This window comes from Clytia hemisphaerica, unplaced genomic scaffold (genome assembly GCF_902728285.1).
Source record: "Clytia hemisphaerica strain Z4C2 unplaced genomic scaffold, Clytia hemisphaerica genome assembly, whole genome shotgun sequence".
NCBI lineage: Eukaryota > Metazoa > Cnidaria > Hydrozoa > Leptothecata > Clytiidae > Clytia > Clytia hemisphaerica.
The window spans coordinates 21,899-42,993 of record NW_027103956.1 but is presented as its reverse complement, the minus strand read 5'-3'; the positions used below and the strand labels follow the sequence as shown (position 1 = coordinate 42,993).

General features: G+C 35.0%; 1 protein-coding gene across 1 annotated transcript; it reads right to left on the bottom strand.

Annotated features, from left to right (window-relative positions):
- Positions 1-171: 171 nt before the first annotated feature.
- On the bottom strand, positions 172-2,217 carry LOC136810164 (uncharacterized). The gene is made up of 3 exons (XM_067066737.1): positions 1,310-2,217; positions 997-1,155; positions 172-760 (listed from the first exon to the last, which is right to left on the bottom strand). Exons 1-3 carry the CDS (start codon positions 1,505-1,507, stop codon positions 305-307), a joined length of 813 nt encoding a protein of 270 aa, XP_066922838.1. The 5' UTR covers positions 1,508-2,217; the 3' UTR covers positions 172-304.
- Positions 2,218-21,095: the final 18,878 nt, after the last annotated feature.

Sequence of the window (21,095 nt, the reverse complement as noted above, 5' to 3'; positions counted from 1 at the left end):
TAAGCTTGTTTTCGTAATAGTTCTCTTTCGGTTGAGATTGAAATATGATAAAATTATTCTTACTCATCCAGACTAGAATCTTGTATCATTTATATTAGTATAAAAAGTAATAACTTTTCTTCGGGATGAAAATCTCCGTTTTTCTTTAAAAATAATATCATAGACCGCTTGAAGTCGGATTTTGAAATTAGGATAAGAAGATTCCCCATTTCAATTTCCTTTTTCCAACGCATAAATTCCTTATCAAAATCGATCCCGAGCGATATATGTTTGTCTAGAGCTTTTGTATAAGAGTTTGTTACTCCTATTCCTTTTTCCAACGCATAAATTCCTTATCAAAATCGATCCCGAGCGATTTATGTTTGTCTAGAGCTGTTGTATAAGAGTTTGTCACTCCTAATTTGTTAAACCACTGAAATGCCCGTTTCTTCACCCCTGCTGCCACAGACAGTTGGTTGTTTCTATGAGCAATGACTGATGGGCGACTGAAACCGAATCTTCCTTTATACAAAATTCCATAGCACATTATGCGATGTCCAACGCGGGATGTGCGTTTGCTGTCTGCTGGACCCAGAGCCGCTTTCATAACTGTCGAAATGATAGGGCAGATTCGATCTAACTCTGAGCACATTGCCTCAGGGTCAAATGCTATCAATGCTTCATTTGAAACGTTAGATATTTTCGATTGACGCAACATCTCTAGCATCTCTTTTTGGCATTCATCTTTCAGCAAACTGAACAACCAGGATCTATCATCAACCTTCAAAAAGGAAAGAAAAACTTACTAGTGAGAACCATAACAAAGTTTTGGCTACAACACGTTTTTTCTAAGAACATCCAAAAATTTTGAAGCTTTCGGACACTTTTAACTTATCTTATCTTCAACATTTTCTGAGTATTTTGGTGTATCCTAAGATATTGGATGTCAAAGCCTTAACATGTTTTAGCCTCGAAGTCTTTAGTTCTTATATATTGTTCTTATAGAAAGAACTATACCTGCTCCTCTTCTTCAACACGAGGCTTTTTCGCACCGACATCCGTCACTGTGTCATTCGTTTTTCTTTTATTTGGGAAATTTTCTTTGTTCTCATTGGGCGGATCTTTCAGTACATTTTCACGCCATTTCATTTTCACTTTCTCTCCATCTTCAAATGCCTTAAATAAATTTAAAAGGAAAATAGAATAAGTACACAGTAATAGATTATTAAGAAATTTGTCTGGTCGATATTTCTGCAATTACATAATTACAATAATCATAAGAAAAATTTAACGTATAGCTGGTATAAATAAAGGTTATTAGCAAAATTACCTTGATAGCACGTTGGCACTTTCGACAAATTGTACTGGCTTTCTCATTACATTCTTTAACCAATATGCCCAAGGAACGCAGTCTTTCAGAGGCTTGACCATCTTCTCGTTTAGCAAATATTCTTATAGGTGAGTCAGTTACTTTCCCTTTTTTACTAACTTTATATGTACCCCGACATAAACGGCAATATGTCGACATATTTTTTGAACAGTCATAAAAAGAATCATCTTCTTTTTACTTTCAAACTTTTCAGCTCGCGATTGATAGTGATATATTTTTTGAGAGTGTATTCTCCTCTCGCTGAGCTAATGGTTTGTTTGCTCTTTCTATTGTTGGCCAATTACCTTGCGAATGGTTTATGTAAGCCTAATAGCGAGAGATTGATCTCTTTCGTGTTGGTGAAAACTAGTTTCAATCAGCAATTCCGCCCCTTCAATTTTTTTCGTTCTTTCTAGTCCGTGGTAATTTTCCGGGGGTCAGGATTCGATTATCAGTTAGGGTCAGGGTTGCTAGTAACGGCTTGTCACTGTGCCGGGTGCATACTCGGCGCCTTGGGCCCCGCAGGGTTGCTAGTAACGGCTCGAATTTCAGTCAGGTTTAAAAAGGGGTACTTTTACCCATATTATAATAACATTACCCCCGTCTTTTGCCAGTTTGGTATAATATGTTATGAATTGCGTGATTTGGCTGTGCGACGATAGCTCAAGTGGTAAGGCGTCGGGTTTGGAAACCAAGGTTGCTTGCATTTGGTGGTTCGAACCGAGGTGTGGGAGTATAGTTTCAGAATTAACAAAATAGCTTCAACTAGTCAAATTCAGAAAAAACTAAGTCCAGTGATCAGAAAAGACAGAGTTAGAGATAGGAAATAGAGAAAAAGAGGAGAAGGGCGGAATTAGTGATTGAAACTAGATCTTTCCTTTCGTGTTGTCGCGTCTCTTTCTCTTCAAAAATATGTAAAAAAACCTAACAAATCAACACTCACACTGCTACTCTGGGTTCTATTAGATTCAGCGTTCTGTAAAATGCAAAGAAGAATAAAAACATAACAGTAAAGATTGCAGCCAAAGCAGCGATATAAACTTTCAGATTAAAAACATTGCTGTAGGGCTGTATTTTTAAGAAGAAAACAGCTCTAAAACGCTTGAGATTGAGCTTTTTTATCGCGTTTTTTTTTGTTCAAACGCCATCTTTGTTTATGTAAAAGGCGCCATTTTTAAAGGGACGTTTTGCGAATAATTAATGCGGTTAATAAACAATAGAGAAGTTTCTGATTCGCCAAATCGTTTTCTTGCAATTTTTGACGTTTTTTGACTAAGTCTGGGATGTTCTAAACGTTTTCGCCAACAAGAATCATAAAAAAGAAATAAGTTTATACCTAAACTACATCCACCCCAGGATACATGCCACCTTCTGGTACACTGACCCCCCCCCCTTTCTAGAAGTATAAAACCTTCAACTAGCCAAAATGGAAACACTAAAGACAAAACAATACAAATTACAACAAAAATCTAGAATGAACATTCGCCGAAAATCAATCAATCAGGTTGGAGTTAAAAAGGAAAATATGATGACATAGAAATCCATCAATGCAAAACTAGTGATCTAAAATGACTATGAGGAAGAAAGCAACTCCATATGAGTTAAGATGGAAAAAAGTAACTACTCAAAATGGAAACACTAAAGACAAAACCCACAAAACAAAAAAACAATACAAATTACAACAAAAATCTAGGATGTAAATTCACAGAAAATCAATCAGGATTGGAGCTGAAAAGGAAAATATGACATAGAAATCCATTAATGCAAAACTAGTGATCTAAAATCAATATAAGGAAGAAAGCAACTCAATATGAGTTAAGATGGAAAGAAGTAACTCAATATTTCAAGAAAACACATAATCTGTTGCTCAGTTTTCGACCTACACAGGATTTCGGCCATTTGTGAAAATATCCTCGCATGATGGAAATAGGGTTGTGTAGGTAGGCCAAGCAGTGTTAATTAGACACTGCCACAGATAAGATAGTAAAAAGATGTGTTTAGTGAAAGAATAAAAACGCGCGCAATAATATAAAATAAACTAAAACGTAAAAACCACGGAACCAGTATTAGAAACTAAAATAACAATGAGAAAAGAAGTATACTTTCTACTAGACAAAGTTGCCACACCTTTGATACGTTTCTGTCACAACCTTGAAGAAAGCATACTAGAAGAGAAAGAACTGGGATTGGATTGCCACTATCCAGCCCTGTGGCTCTCACACACATTTTACAGTTCAAAGAATAAGAGTAGGGAAAGAATGAGAATTAAAAAAGTCGGACTAGAACCCGGTTCGAAGCCCCGTACACCCGTGACCGCTCACCGCAAGAGCTAGTGAACGAGTGAATCTTGAGAGAGTTGAAATCTTGAAAATTCTGAAAAGTGACGAGAAAAGTGACGAACTATAACCCGTCGAAGACTGCAAACTAACTTTGCGTTTTCAGCACCTTGACTAGCCTAGAAATCTAAGCCAGATTGATTCAGTCACTTAGTAAAATCTGATGGTAAGTTGTGACTGAATATCTGGCTTAGTACAAGTAAACTCGGTTTTTTATCAACTGACAAAAACGAAATTTCAAATTTTCCCGGGCACGTTTTTGTAAATGCACATAAATTTGTATAATTTGTTCAACACATATTTTTCAACAAAAGATTTCCCATAACTCATTCGCATAAAAAAAGCAAAAATATAAAAATAAGGAATTTGTTAAACAAATACACCCTCCTCCCTTTTTACTCAACTACTCTTTCATTCAGTTATATAAAGGTTTTTCAAATTAAAGAGGGAGAGAGAAAAACATGTCTTTCTTTTTATGCAAAAAGTACAGAATAGAATATGTTCAAAAAGTTATTCGTTGAGAAGTAAAAAGCGTTTTCAAAACAAACGAAAAATGTTGTTTACACGTTTTTTTTTTTATTAGAACCCAGTTTATAAGAACATTTAGGCTGAAATTCGTCGAAAAATTAAGAACATCGTAAGAACATGCCCAGCCTCAGTTTGGAAAAAATGACAAGAAACTGCAATTTTTTCCTCTTTTCAAGCAGTTTTAACCGAACTTAGGGATAGATTTTCTAAAATCGAGAGTCAAATATTGTCCAAAATTTTCCAATTTTAAGTGCTCTTTATTTTGCATAATACCCTTACGAATTGTTTTGCAATTCAAATACATTCCAAGAACAATCCATTTGCAATTCAAAATCTGAATGTATTTGAAATATTTTGGAAATAAAAGAAGAACAATCCAAATGTGATTCACAATCTGAAATGCTTTTGAATTATATTTTTGATTTTCAAAAGAGTTTTCGAATGTATTTCAAATACAATCCAGAATGGATGGTATTTGAAATGTCCAGGAAAACAAAAATAGCAACATTCGATAATTCAAATGTAATCCAGTACTGAGCATGCCCAGGCTTGTCAGAAAATCGAACTCCAAAATCAAAACAAACCACTTCAAGATTTTTCAGAGTCGAAGGTTTACTTGAAAGACGGAAAGCTTAACAAATTATATTTTTAATGTGAAATACTCTAGAATGTATTATGAGGTTGTTGATTGTGGCTTTTTTGAAAAATGGTTGTTACATTATATGGCAATAATGTATGTAAGTTGCTGATTTTTTATGACTTTTGTACCTGTTCTAAATTTGCATCAATATATTTGGTTTTAAAGGAAAAGATAGCAAAGAGGGGTCCGAGTTTTTAGCCATTTATTTTGCGATCTATAAACGGAGATAAGAGAAGCTGCTTGTATACTTTTTAAATAAAATCTTACGTTTTGTAGGAGTCCATGTTCTGGAAGTCTTGATTGAATTTCCACTAAACAACCTCATTTTTTCTTGAATGCTTGAATGTTTGAATTAAAAGGAGGTAACAGGTTTGTTAAATTTCATATGAGTATAAAATAATCTTTCTTGATAATGAAATTTATTTTCGTAATAAGCATTGCAAATTTTCTGAATCTTCTGGTGTTTTCAAATTCTGCCATCTTGTCCAATTTTAATTGCATTGCCCACAATGCATGATTTAGATTGCATTTGAAATGTGAAATGTGCAATGGAATGACTTCTATGTTTCAAATACAATTCAAATTAGATATTTCAAAAACATTTCACAGATTGCTTTTGAAATGTGTTTTCGAAATGCTTTTGAATTGCTAACTATTTTCTTGTAAATTCACAATTCAAATACAATTCAAATTATACAATTCAAAAGCAGTTCATGGATTGCTTTTGAAATGTCATTATGAAGTGCATTTGAAGTGCTAACTATATTCTTAGAAATTCATAATTCAAATACAATCCAAATTATACAATCCAAAAGCAGTTCATGAACTGCTTTTGAATTAACTGCGAAATGTATATGAATTATTATTTGAATTGTAACTGAACCTTCTTTGAAATACATTTGAATTGTACAATTCAAATACAATTCACATTCGTAGGGGTATAGTCGATTTAGAGTAGTCTGAAAAATTAAGAACGCATTTAAGAACATTTTAGGCTGAAAGTTGCTAAAAAAATAAGCACATCCAGGCTCAGCCAAATTTTAGGTGTTCTAATAAAAAAAAAACGTGTATTATCACATGGTCTATTATGGCCAATTAGAAGAGGCCAAATGCTCGCCGAGTCTCACCGACTTCTGCGTTCAAAATATGAACGCACGGTTCGCCCAAGCCAGTTTTTCAAGGCAAACTTAAAATTCCGTACATCAAAAATATCATTGAAGCACCGATAACGCTATATTGTCTTCAGCCTTGTAAAAACTGGCTTGGTTAACCAGGCTACACCTTGACATCGCATTCTTTGTATATAAACTTTGGCTTTAACTTTCAAGTCCACCAAAAGTAACGTAGAACGAGCAATCCTAAGAAGTTCACCAACAAAAGAAGAATAAAAAATCGATTCTGGCAAGTTGCTATCTTTATGTGGCATTCAGACTATAGAAAAAGGAAATGCATCCCGTTTATTATTAAACAACTTGTAAAAAAAAATCTCGTCTTTGATGGTAATATCAAGAATAATATGTCATATGTCATATGTTGTATTTATTTGTTATGTATTATATTAATACACCGTTTAACAGTGTCGACTGCGCACGCGTATGAACAATTTTTCATTGTTTTGATTTCGGCAACCACGGGAAACTTCACTCTCCCCCGTAAAAAATGGTAGGTAAACATCCAGTTCTCATAAGAAAAGCCAGCAGAGAAATGGTAGGTAAAGAACTCCTTTTAATCATAACTTCTTTTTCTCTAGATGAATTTTTGTGAAATGTTCAGGAGAGATACATAAAATTGTCATTAATATCATGTTCAAATATCTAAAACATTCTCTTTAAAGGAAAGAAAAAGATGGCAATGTTTACATTTCTCTGACCTTCCACAGTACTAAAGTGAGCATTTTTACCTGCCGCCTCTCTGGTGGAGATGGCGAGACTGTTAAACGGTGTATTGACCCTGACTCTAAAGTAGAAATAAAGTATATTAAAAGTACATTATGACCAACGTCAAAAAAAAATTAAATGAACAAAAAAATATATATATCTAACACTACTGTACGAGGCCCGGAAAACCCGAGTTACAAAAACTCGAGTTACAAAAACCCAAGTTACAAAAACCCGAGTTACGTCATAGATCTCAAATTATGACGTCATAAGGGGACTTCTTAACTCGAAAAAGTTATTTTCTGTCGTTACACGTTTTTTTTTTATTAAGAAACTAGTTTTACCAAGCAGCCTCAATGTTTCTTAAGAAATCGGCCTTTTGAGCCTTAAATGTTTCTTACATGTTTCTAAACTTTTTGACATAATCAGCCAAGGTTGGATTGGAAAGTTCTTAAAAAAACCGAATTAAAAAATGTTATTTTCTCATTCTCAGCCTCAGCAAGAACGTGTATGTAACTCGAATTATTTTTTTTAAATTGTGTTTTCGAGTTACATAACTTGAAAATAAATTTTATATTTAAGTTTTCGAGTTACGTAACTCGAAACTTTGATACATTACTTGAACTTTCGAGTTATCTTTAGACAAAAATGGACCAAATTGGCAAAAAATATAAAATCTATAGTACGAGGGAAAATATTTCTACAACTACTAGATGATTACAAAAGAAAATATTATATTTGATTTTTCTTTTGAATTGAATCTAAAGCGGAAATGATAGAAACGGCGTCAAAAATCTTAAATCTAAATCTAAAAATCTAAAAATTTTACAAAGCAGAAAATATAAAAGAACAGACGTCATAACGATCGTTTTGAACAACACCATTAAAAAATAATTTAAGCAGTCATTTAAAGCATTTGTTTTAACGGCTATAATTTATTATATGGTTTCTTTGTGCAACAACAAAAGGTCATTACGCAATCGAGAATTTCTTTTAAGAGAAAACATAGAGAAACTGCAAGGTCTAGCGAACAAAGATTATAAACACCATTTGTAAAATGATAAAGCCTGCTCTAGAATTTTTGGCCAACTTGATCGCTTTTTAACATAACTCGAAAAACGATGTTGTAACTTAAAGGGATAATCCAATACTACGCAAATCAAAATGTTATGGTCACGTGTCTGGAATTTGATTGGTCGAGCGCGATAAAAGTTTACAATTTGATTGGTCGAACGGGATTTTCACTTTCGTTTTCGTAATCTAAACAAACCGAAAAATACTTTGCGACATAAAAAAGTTCGAAGCTGGGAGGGGAATGAAAAATCTTTCTTGTAATTTCTTCTGTCTTGTATCATGCTTATATGAAGGAAATTTTCTGTTTTGCTATGCCAAAATTGATTCACAAATGTAAATACTACACAAGAGTTTTTCTATACACAAAGAGATTGTGAGCTGAGAAGATATAAACAGTTCTTTTTTGTTTTCCTGTGTTCTTTGTGTTTCATCAAGAGCAGATGAACAAAATAACAAATAGTAAATAAAGCATAAAACATTTTTTGAAAAAAATAACATCACATTACAAAATTCCTGTATATACATTTGGATTTTGAAAACTATATAAAGTACTTACAAATTGTTTATGGCTTCACTTTTATCAAGAGTGATGCAAAAGTATTTGAATAATAATATGACCTCCTCTTTGAAGTTGCCTTCCAAAATATTTCAAATATTTCTTTCCATTCAAAAAAATTTCTCAATTAAAGCACCCTCAGAATTTTTTACACAGTAGCACTTCATAGGGAAAAAAGTAACCTAGTAAATAAAATTTTATCAAAACTGTTAGTGAAAAAATACTTTTTTAATATCTTAAAATTTTATCATTGAGTATATGTATTTTATCGTCACTTCATACAACATCAGTTACAATATTCCACATTCACTCAAGTTAACAACGTAAATAAAATGTAAACAGTTCTTCTTACAGCAGCATATCCATACCACTACTGTAAAAAATACAGCTATGTCCATCCATCACGAAACAAACTGGTACATGAAAAATATGTTCAACTGTTCCCAAATCATAGCCTGTACGAGGACTTTCAAAAAGGGTGCAGAGATATGTAGCTTCAGAGTCGAACCATGCCAGAAGCACAAGGAGACAAAGTGGTTTGATCTTAAGTTTCAATGATAGCTGATGATAGTCACAGGATTTTAAATCTAATCAAATCAATGTGTCCTACTGCTACTTCCTCAACATTATTTCATAAAATTCCAAATCAGTACAATATGATGCTCAGAACCAGAGTTTTTCGTTCATCGTAGAGTTACTTTTCACTTCATTTTATTTGGTCCGTGCAAAATCTCATGATACAGTGCTTTTATCGAGAAAATAATATCCGCGTTTCATGATTCTATCGAAGTATTCTGAAGTTATGTAAACTACAGTCTCCAGAGTTGATTTTTCAAGTCATTGGATGAACAAAAATGTCCCATATTTTGAAGTACGAACCATGAAAATCTTCTTTGAACAAGGCTTTCTTGTCTTGATGAGTTTCATCCACTTCTCAGATCCATATATGCACACTTTCGAGAGATGAACAAGTCTTTTATCTTGTTGATGAGTTTCATTTCACTTCTCAGATCCATATGCACACTTTCGAGAGAAAATATAAATCTCTTTCTCCTCTGGAGTGTTCAAAATTGACTACATTGTTATTTAACTGAAAGAAGCAAGAGAAGAGATAGTTCTGTATAAATTGGTTAGCAAAAGAATTCAACCTTGATATTAAATATCTTTTTGTATCTTCAGCATCATAGAAAAATAAACATTGAAAATTTGCACAAAGATAGTTGAATAAAAACACTTTATGATTTTGATAGTATTGACATGTTATGGACACCTAAAAGTATATTTAATCAGTGGTAAAAATATAAACATTTCACTGATCAAATTATTTCGCTTCCATTTTGAAAGCTTCGAAGCTTCTGGTGCTAGTCTATCTCAACTTCATTTCTCTCGCAATTCCCGCACAAACTTTCCGTGAATCGTTTTTAACTTTGCTGGATAAAATGAAACAAGTTTATTTGCTAGCGTCTTTTGTTCTAGTATTGGATTATCCCTTTAATTTTTCGAGTTAGGTAACTTGAATATCTATTTTACATTTTACATATTTTACAGAAAAAACTTTTTCGAGTTAAGAAGTCTCCTTATGACGTCATAAGTTGAGATCTATGACGTCACATTTGTCGTAACTTGGGTTTTTGTAACTCGGGTTTTCCAGGCCTCCTACTGTACGGTATAATGATATAAAGGCAATAACAAATACTTGAGATAATAAATTAATAGATATTAATTATTAGTAGTTTATATACTATGAACACGAATTTACATCATTAGGAGAAAAAAAATTAAGAGAAATTGTTGTCAGAGGCGTGTACCGAAATGGCATCGTCGCTTGTAACTTGCGCTGCCTTCATTGGTGAATCCTGAGTTGTTTTTACAACTTTAACAACCGATTGAACAACCGAGGTATCCTTCATGATAACCACTCGTCGAACATCCTTAGTTGTCATTCGAGCCAATTTTTGTTTTTGACGAGCAAGATGTCTATAAAATTTCTGCCGATCTCTCCTTGACCTTTGTCTTCCCCATCTAGAATAAAAACAAATATGATCAGAGGGAAAAGGGGGCTTTACGAGACTGGTAACTGAACATCACTGGCAGTTCTCGTGGAAGCTCAGCTTACTTCGATGTAACGTTGCCTTGTCTTTCTTACCCTTGTTGACCTTCTGGGTGGGGATTTCTCCATTGCTTGTGGAGCAGCCTGATCAGGAATATTATCTGGAAAATCAGGTTGCAACAAGGTCTCTCCCTCATGATCCTCTTCTAACAGTTGACTTGCTAACTTTTCTAGGTCACTGGTGTTCAGAGGTGTTTCGTTTTGGGTCAATGGGAGGGACATTTTATGACAACATTCCTTGGCGTCGCCTAAGTGTCTAAATAGGATCCTTGTTGAGTTCAGGTCCTGCAGAAGAACACTTTTCATTTCCTGGTTCAACTCCATAACTATAAAGGGGGGAGGCAAGAATATGGGATCAAATTTCGATCTTCTGGCCCAATCACGGACAAGGTCCCCTGGGTAAATCCGAGAACCTTCCTATATTTTGAAGAGTTTGTTGCTTCTTGCCGTTCTGATTTCTTTTGTGTGTCCAATTCTCTAGCATTTTCAACATCCTGTTCTGTCGAGCCTTTTCGGGGAAACTTATGATTCAGACCATCCCGAAACATCATACTTGCTGATGGAATTCCTGTTGATGGATGAGGCGCTTGACGATACCTTTTTAAGGCTTCTCTTAAGGCCTTCGATTCATTTCTACTTGTATGTCTGCCAATCTTCATTGTCTTGCCAATGGTCTTCATAAAAGTTTCTGCCCCACATAGTCACAATCTTTTAGACAGAAAGACTGTCAGGATCTAGATCTGCATCTGTTATCACAAGTCTCTGAAGAATTACCACATGTTGTAACGTATAGTTTCACCCTACCTCACCCTCTCACAACCTTTTAGGCAGAAAAACTGTCAAGATCTAGATCCGCATCTGTTATCACAAGTCTCTGAAAAATTACAACATGTTGTAACGTATAGTTTCACCCTACCTCACCCTCTCACAACCTTTTAGGGAGAAAAGATGTCAAGATCTAGATCCGCATCTGCTATCACAAGTCTCTGAAGAATTACAACATGTTGTAACGTATAGTTTCACCCTACCTCACCCTCTCACAACCTTTTAGGGAGAAAAGATGTCAAGATCTAGATCCGCATCTGCTATCACAAGTCTCTGAAGAACTACAACATGTTGTAACGTATAGTTTCACCCTACCTCACCCTCTCACAAACTTTTAGGGAGAAAAGATGCCAAGATCTAGATCCGCATCTGTTATCCCAAGTCTCTGAAGAATTACCACATGTTGTAACGTATAGTTTCACCCTACCTCACCCTCTCACAACCTTTTAGGGAGAAAAGATGTCAAGATCTAGATCCGCATCTGCTATCACAAGTCTCTGAAGAATTACAACATGTTGTAACGTATAGTTTCACCCTACCTCACCCTCTAACAACCTTTTAGGGAGAAAAGATGTCAAGATCTAGATCCGTATCTGCTATCACAAGTCTCTGAAATATTACCACATGTTGTAACGTATAGTTTCACCCTACCTCACCCTCTCACAAACTTTTAGGGAGAAAAGATGCCACGATCTAGATACGCATCTGTTATCACAAAGCTCTGAAGAATTACCACATGTTGTAACGTATAGTTTTACCCTACCTCACCATATCACAACCTTTTAGGCAGGAAAACTGTCAAGATCTAAATCCGCATGTGTTATCACAAGTTTCTAAAGAATTATCACATGTTGTAGCATATAGTTTCACCCTACCTCACCATGTCAAAACATTATAGGGAGAAAAGCTGTCAAGTTCTAGATCCGCATCTGTTGTCACAAGTCTCTAAAGAATTATCACATGTTGTAACGCATAGTTTCACCCTACCTCACCCTGTCACAACATTTTAGGGAGAAAAATTGTCAAGTTCTAGATCCGCATCTGTTGTCACAAGTCTCTAAAGAATTATCACATGTTGTAACGTATAGTTCCACCCTACCTCAGCCTGTCACAATATTATAGGCAGAAAAGATGTCAAGATCTAGATCCGCATCTGTTATCACAAGTCTCTGAATAATTATCACATGTTGTAAGGCATAGTTTCACCCTACCTCACCCTGTCAGAACATTTTAGGGAGAAAAATTGTCAAGATCTAGATCCGCATCTTTTATCGCAAGTCTCTAAAGAATTATCACATGTTGTAACGTATAGTTTCACCCTACCTCACGCTCTCACAACATTTTAGGAAGAAAAACAGTTCAAATCTAGATCCGCATCAGTTGTCACAAGTCTCTAAAGAATTATCACATGTTATAACGTATAGTTTCACCTCATTTCATCCAGTCACAACATCTTAGACAAAAAAAAGTTCAAGGTTTGTCTAGTTTCCATCTAAGAAGTTGTGACAAGGTGGGATAGAGTGAAATTATATGTTACAACATGTGATAATTCTTTAGAGACTTTTGATAACAGATGCGGCTGTAGATCTTGATAGCTTTTCTTCTCAAAGTGTTGTGGCAGGGTGAGGTCGGGTGAAACTGTATGTTACAACATGTGATTGTTCTTCAGAGATTTGTGACGACAGATACAGATCTAGATCTTGACAGCTTTTCTCCCTAAAATGTTGTGACAGGGTGAGGTAGGGTGAAACTACACGTTACAACATGTGATATTCTTTAGAGACTTGTGATAGCAGATGCGGATCTAGATCTTGACAGCTTTTCTCCCTAAAATGTTGTGACAGGGTGAGGTAGGGTGAAACTATACGTTACAACATGTGATAATTCTTTAGAGAATTGTGATAACAGATGCGGATCTAGATCTTGACAGCTTTTCTCCTTAAAATGTTGTGACAGGGTGAGGTAGGGTGAAACTATATGTTACAGCATGTGATAATTCTTCAGAGACTTGTGACAACAGATGTGGATCTAGATCTTGACAGCTTTTCTCCCTATAATGTTGCGACAGGGTGAGGTAGGGTGAAACTATACGTTACAACATGTGATAATTCTTTAGAGACTTGTGATAACAGATGCGGATCTAGATCTTGACAGCTTTTCTCCCTAAAATGTTGTGATAGGGTGAGGTAGGGTGAAACTATATGTTACAACATGTGATAATTCTTCAGAGACTTGTGACAACAAATGTGGATCTAGATCTTGACAGCTTTCTCCCTATAATGTTGTGACAGGGTGAGGTATGGTGAAACTATACGTTACAACATGTGATAATTCTTTAGAGAATTGTGATAACAGATGCGGATCTAGATCTTGACAGCTTTTCTCCCTAAAATGCTGTGACAGGGTGAGGTAGGGTGAAGCTATATGTTACAACATGTGATAATTCTTCAGAGACTTGTGACAACAGATGCAGATCTACAGTTGATCTGTTTTTCTCCCTAAAATGTTGTGAAAGGTTGAGGTTGGGTGAAATTATGCGTTACAACATGTGATAATTCTATAGAGACTTGTGATAACAGATGCAGATCTAGATCTTGACAGCTTTTCTCCCTATAGTGTTGTGACAGGATGAGGTAGGTTGAAACTATACGTTACAACATGTGATAATTCTTTAGAGACTTGTGATAACAGATACGGATCTAGATCTTGTCAGCTTTTCTCCCTAAAATGTTGTGACAGGGTGAGGTAGGGTGAAACTATATGTTACAACATGTGATAATTCTTTAGAGACATGTGACAAAATATATGGTACTAGATTGTCAATTTTTTCCTACTGTCAATCTTTAAAGATACTTGAAAACTAATCATATGAGGACAATAGTTGATGGAATGTCAAAAATTGAAATTTCTTGATTTGGCACCCCGTTAAAAACAATTACTCAATTTTGTTTTCTGTAACGATGCACGGTCCTTACTGATGCGAGCTAGTTTGTTCGTCAGATTGTTTGTTTTCAAACGTCTCTTTAAAACTTCAGCGCGGTGTGCAGACGACAATGATGATCTGATTTCAGGTTACATACACACGTCACAATAACGCGTATTGTTTGTGACAAATCAATGAAAAATCTCTTTAATTATCAATTTTAGTTCACTACGCGAAGAGAACAAAAAACAATCAAATGATTTAACCGGATTAATTTTCGCGAGATTAAATTTCATTTCGCGAATTTTCGCCATTTTCGCGAAATTAAATATCGCGAAAACGTTTGGAATCGCTCATTCGCGAAATTAAATCCACGTGAAATTTTTGAAATCGCACTTTCAGCAAAAAATTATGTCTAAACTGCCTATATTTGGCAAAAAAAAACCATTTTCAAGACTATTCGCGAAATTAAATCCACGCGAAATCATTCGAACTGTTCATTCGCGAAATCAAATCCAAAGAATTTCTGGAATTTTTAACCTCGCGAAATTTAATCCGATTGAAGTAGTACTTTAGAGGCTCAGCTGCTCTTATGTAAATGTTCTTAAACTAAAAATCTTTATGACTTTTTTAAACACAAAAGTAAAAAGCAGATAAGCAAAAAACAGCTAGTTCTTCAAAAGAAAGAAGATAGCGAAAATAAGGGCCGATAAAGTGCGGATTGAATCTGAAAAGTATGCATGAAAAGTAGATTTCTATAATAAAGTTTGAATCTTGACTTGTTATAAATCTAAGATAAATATTAAAAATAGCAGCGCTTATTTAATTTTGTTATTCTAGGTGCGTTATTAGAGAGGGAGGACCGTGCTTGATAGAGGGAGAAACTTATTTTGAAATAAAAGATAAAACTGTTTAGGAGCTACTTGGATTGGTCCAAATCAATAAGTTTTTCTATAAGTGCGGCATTAGGAAGTGCGGCGCTCATTGGAGGAAATACGGTAAGTAGTTGCTCCATTAACAAAATTGAATCCTTACAGTACTATTGGTAGTTAGGTCCGTAATAACTAAAACGTGAAACGTCAGAGAAACGTGTGGAAACGATGTGGAAACGGGGGGATTCGCCCTGGAAACGGGGAGAAAGGACAGGGAAACGGGGAGAAACGATTGGAAACGGGTAAACGACCAACAGTGAACAAAGCTTCTGTTGTATCATTAGTCGGTTCCTGTCGTTGCAAATGCTGGTTTAGCAAAGCCCTTAGGATGATAAAGATGGTATTGTTGATGCTCTCAAACTCCTTTCCGATCTCGAGATATCGCATTTTTCCTGTTTTGATGATGTCATCAAGTGAAAACGCCTGAAAAATCAGCCAAATTTCCAAGCCTTTTTCAAGCCTACTAATAACCCCTCCCATCTTATTCCCAATAGAATTCTCGATCCAATGAGGGGTCAATGACCTCCCAACTCCTTTTCAAACTCGAGATATCACATTTTGAAGTTTTTTCCCAAACTTGTGACCTCATTAGGTCCCGTTATGATGTTGTCAACGGTAAATTCAAGAATTTTGGAATTTTTGTGGTCAACGGGTAGCTTATGCCCCAAGGGTCCCAAAAAAATCAGGGTTTGAAAGAAGAGGATGCGAAATGGCCTACTCATCTATTGAAACTAGCTTTGACTACTTTTGTTCTCGGAATTTTTTTGTTTGACATCACAGTTTATTGTTAATCAACCAATCAGAGCACGGGAAGTTTGTTTATAAAATCTTTGCTATGTGTACACAAGTTTGTGTCAGACGATTTGAACAGAAGTTCCAGAAAATGGCGGAAGCAATAAATTTGGAAAAAGAATCAAACTTTGATTTAAACTTTGATGCTGAACTTCCTGATGAACTTCTTGCATTAGAACATATGGAGCTTGAAGAAATCAGTGTTGATGAAGAAGATGTTGACTTTGACATTGAACCAATAATTGTCAGTGAAACCATCCTTGAAGAGGCTGATGATTTGGAGAAAAAAAGAAATTTCAATCATGTTTCAAGATGACTGAAGTGTTCTAATGGTGAAACCCTATGGATCCGATGAAATTGAAGATTGGAAGAAGTCAACTTTATATTGCAAACATTGTGGCAAGCAATATGTAATTCGAAAATACAAAAAAGACCATGAAGAAGCCTGTGGTATGTTTTTTTGTCCCATTTCTGATTGACTTTTTTTGCTCTCTTCCATTCCTAGTGAGAAAAGCCACCCTAGAGAAAATCTGTTTCCTTAATCATGTATTGGATTATTTGCAGTGCTGAACAGTTTCTTCTTTTGTACAGACACAGAATCCATTATAATGTATTATTGGGGTGCCATGTCATCTAAAACATTTCAGCAGTTATATAATTGTATTTCTTTTACTTATTTCAGGATCAAAATCAATCAAAAACCTTGGTGTATGGAAAGAAGGCGCTCAGAAAAAGTCTTTAAAGTTTTTGAAGCTGACAAGTCAGGAAGAAAACACATTACGTTATGTTGTGGGTTACATCCCCTATGTTTTACTGAATAAATTGGAGCACAGGAAAGACTCTGAATCAAAGACTGCCCTGCTCCTTGTTCTTCATAGCTGGAATCAAGAACAGGGTGGAAAAGTTATTTCATTTTTGGATTATATCTAAGAAAAGTTTGAAAATCTCTCATGGATCAAAACACTACCCTCAACATAATCTCAGCAAAAGCTGAAACACCATCACACCCCAATTGCTCGACCGACAATACCAACAAATATGATACAAAACAGACAAAACATTGAATCAAACAACTATAAAAAGAAAAAGAAAATGGCAAGATGAAGACAAAGCCTAGAGTCAGGTGTGGTACCAAGAGTAACCACTCTCTGACGCCCGCGAGCCACCCGTCATCTTTACCAAAGAAGAAATAGTGTTGATCAGACACTATTTCGTACACAAAAAAACAGAGTAAGGGGATTAAAATAAAACAAATTGTAAACAAAAAAGTTTAAGATTACAGTACAGCAGAAAGAAAGAGAAAGAGTTGGTTGGGAAAGGTTGACCGAGAGCCCGGTTCGGAACCCCGTAACCGAGTGGCCGCACACATTGGAAACGAATTAGGAAATGAGACAAAGTCAACAAACTTAGACACAAACTACAAATATACCGGGTGTGCCAAAAAAAATAGGCCTAAGATTGAAACTTTCACGTAGCTTTTTTCAGTTAGAATAGAAACTTGAAATTTTACATGCCTCTTAAGCAACTTATATTGAAGCTTTCCTGAAGGTTTCATTCTTATAGCTTCAGTAGTTTTAAAGATATGGAGATTTTCCTAAAGGATGTGAAAATGTGCTTGTTTATAGATTTGACTGACGTCAGTTTTTTTTCTGAAGATAAATTCACTTTTTACAAAGCAGTACTTTTGATGATAAAACTAATATAAAGACAAAAAATATAATGAGTAAATCCGAGATTTGAGTTCACGAATAATGCATCTTAATTGAGGAACCATTACATTCACCAACAGTGCGAACACGACCAACAAATTGCTTCATAGATTTTCTGATTTCAGGTAGGTTTCTCGCGCATTCCTTCCAAACAGACTTGATCTTAGAAATGATTTCCTCCTATGTTTCTAAAGGCTTCTTCAATCTTCCTCGGTACACCTTGCGTTTAACTTCGTTCCAAAAATAGTAATCTAAAGGATTACTGTCGGGACTCTTTGGAGGCCACTGATCACTTTCATCTTGAAAAATGGCGCGTTCAATCATCCTCGGGTTTTTTACAAACTTCTCATGAAGACTAACAGCTCGATCGCCTCTACGATTGCGTGTTGCATCGTTCATCTGTGGTGTTTTTAGACGTTTGAATTGGTTGTAGCCTTTATCTTCAACGATTCAGCGTACAGAGGAATGAGAGATTTCAAGCTCTCTAGCGATTTCTCTTGGTGAAGCGTGTGTCCCAGGTTCTTCTTCCTGCGAGCAGATCATTTCTTCAACAAAAGCTTCATTTTCAGCAGTTCTGGCACTTCTTGGTCTTCCAGATCCTTTCTTTCGGTCCATAGTACCATACTCTTAAATTTCTTGACGGCACGTTTAACTTTTGAACAATGCCAGTTCTTTTCTGGGTTCTGTTTTCATATATCATAAGCTGTATACTCTTTCTCGATATAATGTCTGATAATCACCTTGTCTTCGTCAGAAAGAGGTGCCATTCTTCAATCTGTCTTGTGGCGATTTTTCTTCAGTAATGGTTAGAAATGCGTGTTGTCTTGAACGTTAGTAAGAGAAACCATTTTGCAATAGAATGTCATCTTTTAAAATAACACTGCAATGGCATCTTTCTGATTCCAAAACAAAAACTGAAATAAACAAATGCATCTCCGGTTCGGATACTAAACGCTAGGGAACTGTGGTTGACAATTTTTTTGTTTTGACGTCAAATCTATAAACAAACACATTTTCACATCCTTTAGGAAAATCACCATATCTTTGAAACTACTAAAGCTGTACAAATGAAACTTTGAGGAAAACTTTGAAATAGGTTGCTAAAGACGCATGTAAAATTTCAAGTTTCTATTCTAACTGAAAAAAGTTACGTCAAAGTTTCAATTTTAGGCCTATTTTTTTTGGCACACCCGGTATTGGACAGAGAAAAAGATACATTGAAATATAAAACGACTCTATCGATTAAAAAGAAATGAAAATTAGGAAATTAGTAAAAGAAACAGTGACAAGTCCAAAATTGTAAGGACCGCATTCGTCTAAAAGGACTAGGAACGACAACAAAGTTGCGTGATTGTGTTTATAAATAGGGTGCCGTATCAGTTTTTAACTTTCCGGCGCACAACAAGATTCTTGTTGTAGAATTTTCCACGGGAGGACTATTTTCCTCAGATGTAGAATTTTCAAGCGTCTTCAGAGGTTTACCGTGCGTGTAAGAAAATTACGAACATCTGTTATCAGGTTATGTAATCTTTGCTCCTTGCTTCTTTGCTCTATCAATGAGAGACATACTTGCACTAATGAAATTTTTCACACTGGAACAGACCCTACCAATCCTCAAAATCTCAGCTCCCACACAGTTAGAAAACATCCAAGATGGAATATTGCTCGACGCAAATAAAAGACGAACAATCGAAAAAGGAAAGTTATCTCTTTTGTCATAGAGTTTTGCATCTATGTAACCATTGTCATTGGTTAATGAGAGATCCAGAAAAGTCGGTTAGTGTAAAACGCAGGTCACAGGTCACAGGTCGCAGGTCACAGGTCACAGGTCAGTGATGACAGGTTAACTCTAATCAATGTCATTGCAGAGGAAAATGTTTGGAAAACACAAAGAATTATAAAAAACATAACTCTCAAGCAATTTTCATCCATATAAAACTATTTCAAACATCAAAATTTAACCATGTGCTTTTATCGATCTTTCGCAGTTTGCGCCGTTTATAATGCAGACCAGAAAATATTTGAAACCATATTATACGTATAACAGGTATATTACATATTGTAATGTTTGTAATGTTATATATGATGGTTACATATAAAAAAACAAATCGCTCTAAAACTACCTTCTCAGAGAACTCACGAGCTTCTGATTGGTGTAATTTTATATCCGGCCATATTGTTATCATCACATTCGGCATGCTAAATATTTTTGGTGTTTTTCTCTTGTAAGACATGCTATTTTGTAATTCTGTCAATATTTTTGTCAACAATTGTCATTAAGTCATTAAAATGACAATTGAATAATTAATTAGTTTCATCCTTCTAAAACCACTCTCTTAGGGACCTCACAAGCTTCTGATTGGTGCCGTTTTATATCCATTCACACTATCTACATCACATTCTGTATTATAAATATTTTTCGTGTTTTTGTCTGCTCTTGCATCATATTTTATGATTCTGTTAATATTTTTGTCAAAAATTGTCATTAAGACATTAAAATAATAACTGAATAATTAATTAGTTCCATCCTTCTAAAACCACTCTCTTAGGGTCCTTGCAAGCTTCTGTTTGGTGCCATTTTATATCAATTCACACCATCCACATCACATTTTGTTTAATAAATATTTTTCGTACTTTTGTCTTGCTAGGCATCATATTTTATGATTTTGTCATTATTTTTGTAAGTAAGTGTCACTATGTCAAAATAGGTTGTTATTCTATTCAATTGTCATTTTATAATATCTAAATAGCATGTCTCAGGCATTTTAAGGCATGTCCAAATTTTCTGTAATTTTTAAACACCAATAGCACTCGCCAAGAGGTGTTCATTCATACCTTTTTTGGAAGCGTATTAGGGTGTAGAATATGAAAAGAACTGTTCAATAATTGTTTTGCTTGCCTAAATAAAGATATATGAATAAATATTGCAAAAAATGTAAAAATGCTGACGTCAGCAAAACTTATTTTTTGAATAACTTTTGATTGGCTTAACTTTGGATGCTGAAATTTTAACCAAAGTAGGACATTATGAATATGCACATTTTAAATAAAAAAATATTTTGAAATTTTGCTGACGTCAGCATATTTTTGCAAAAATGCGTTTTTTACTTATTTCTGCTGACGTCATCAAATTTCTAAAAAAAAATTTAATCCAAAATGTGCTTCTCAATATTCTCTTGCATTCTGCAAAATTTCAGCATCTAAAATTAAGCCAATCAAAAGTTCTACACCCTAATACGCTTCTAAAAAGGTATGAATGAACACCTCTTGGCGAGTGCTATTGGTGTTTAAAAATTACGGAAAATTTGGACAGGCCTTAAAATGCCTGAGGTATTACTTTTTTGTAATTTAATGGGCTATGTATTGATGTTATGTTATGTATATGTTATGATCTTATTATCTTTTTTCCGGTCTGCACTTTGTTGACCTGTGACCTGTGACCTGC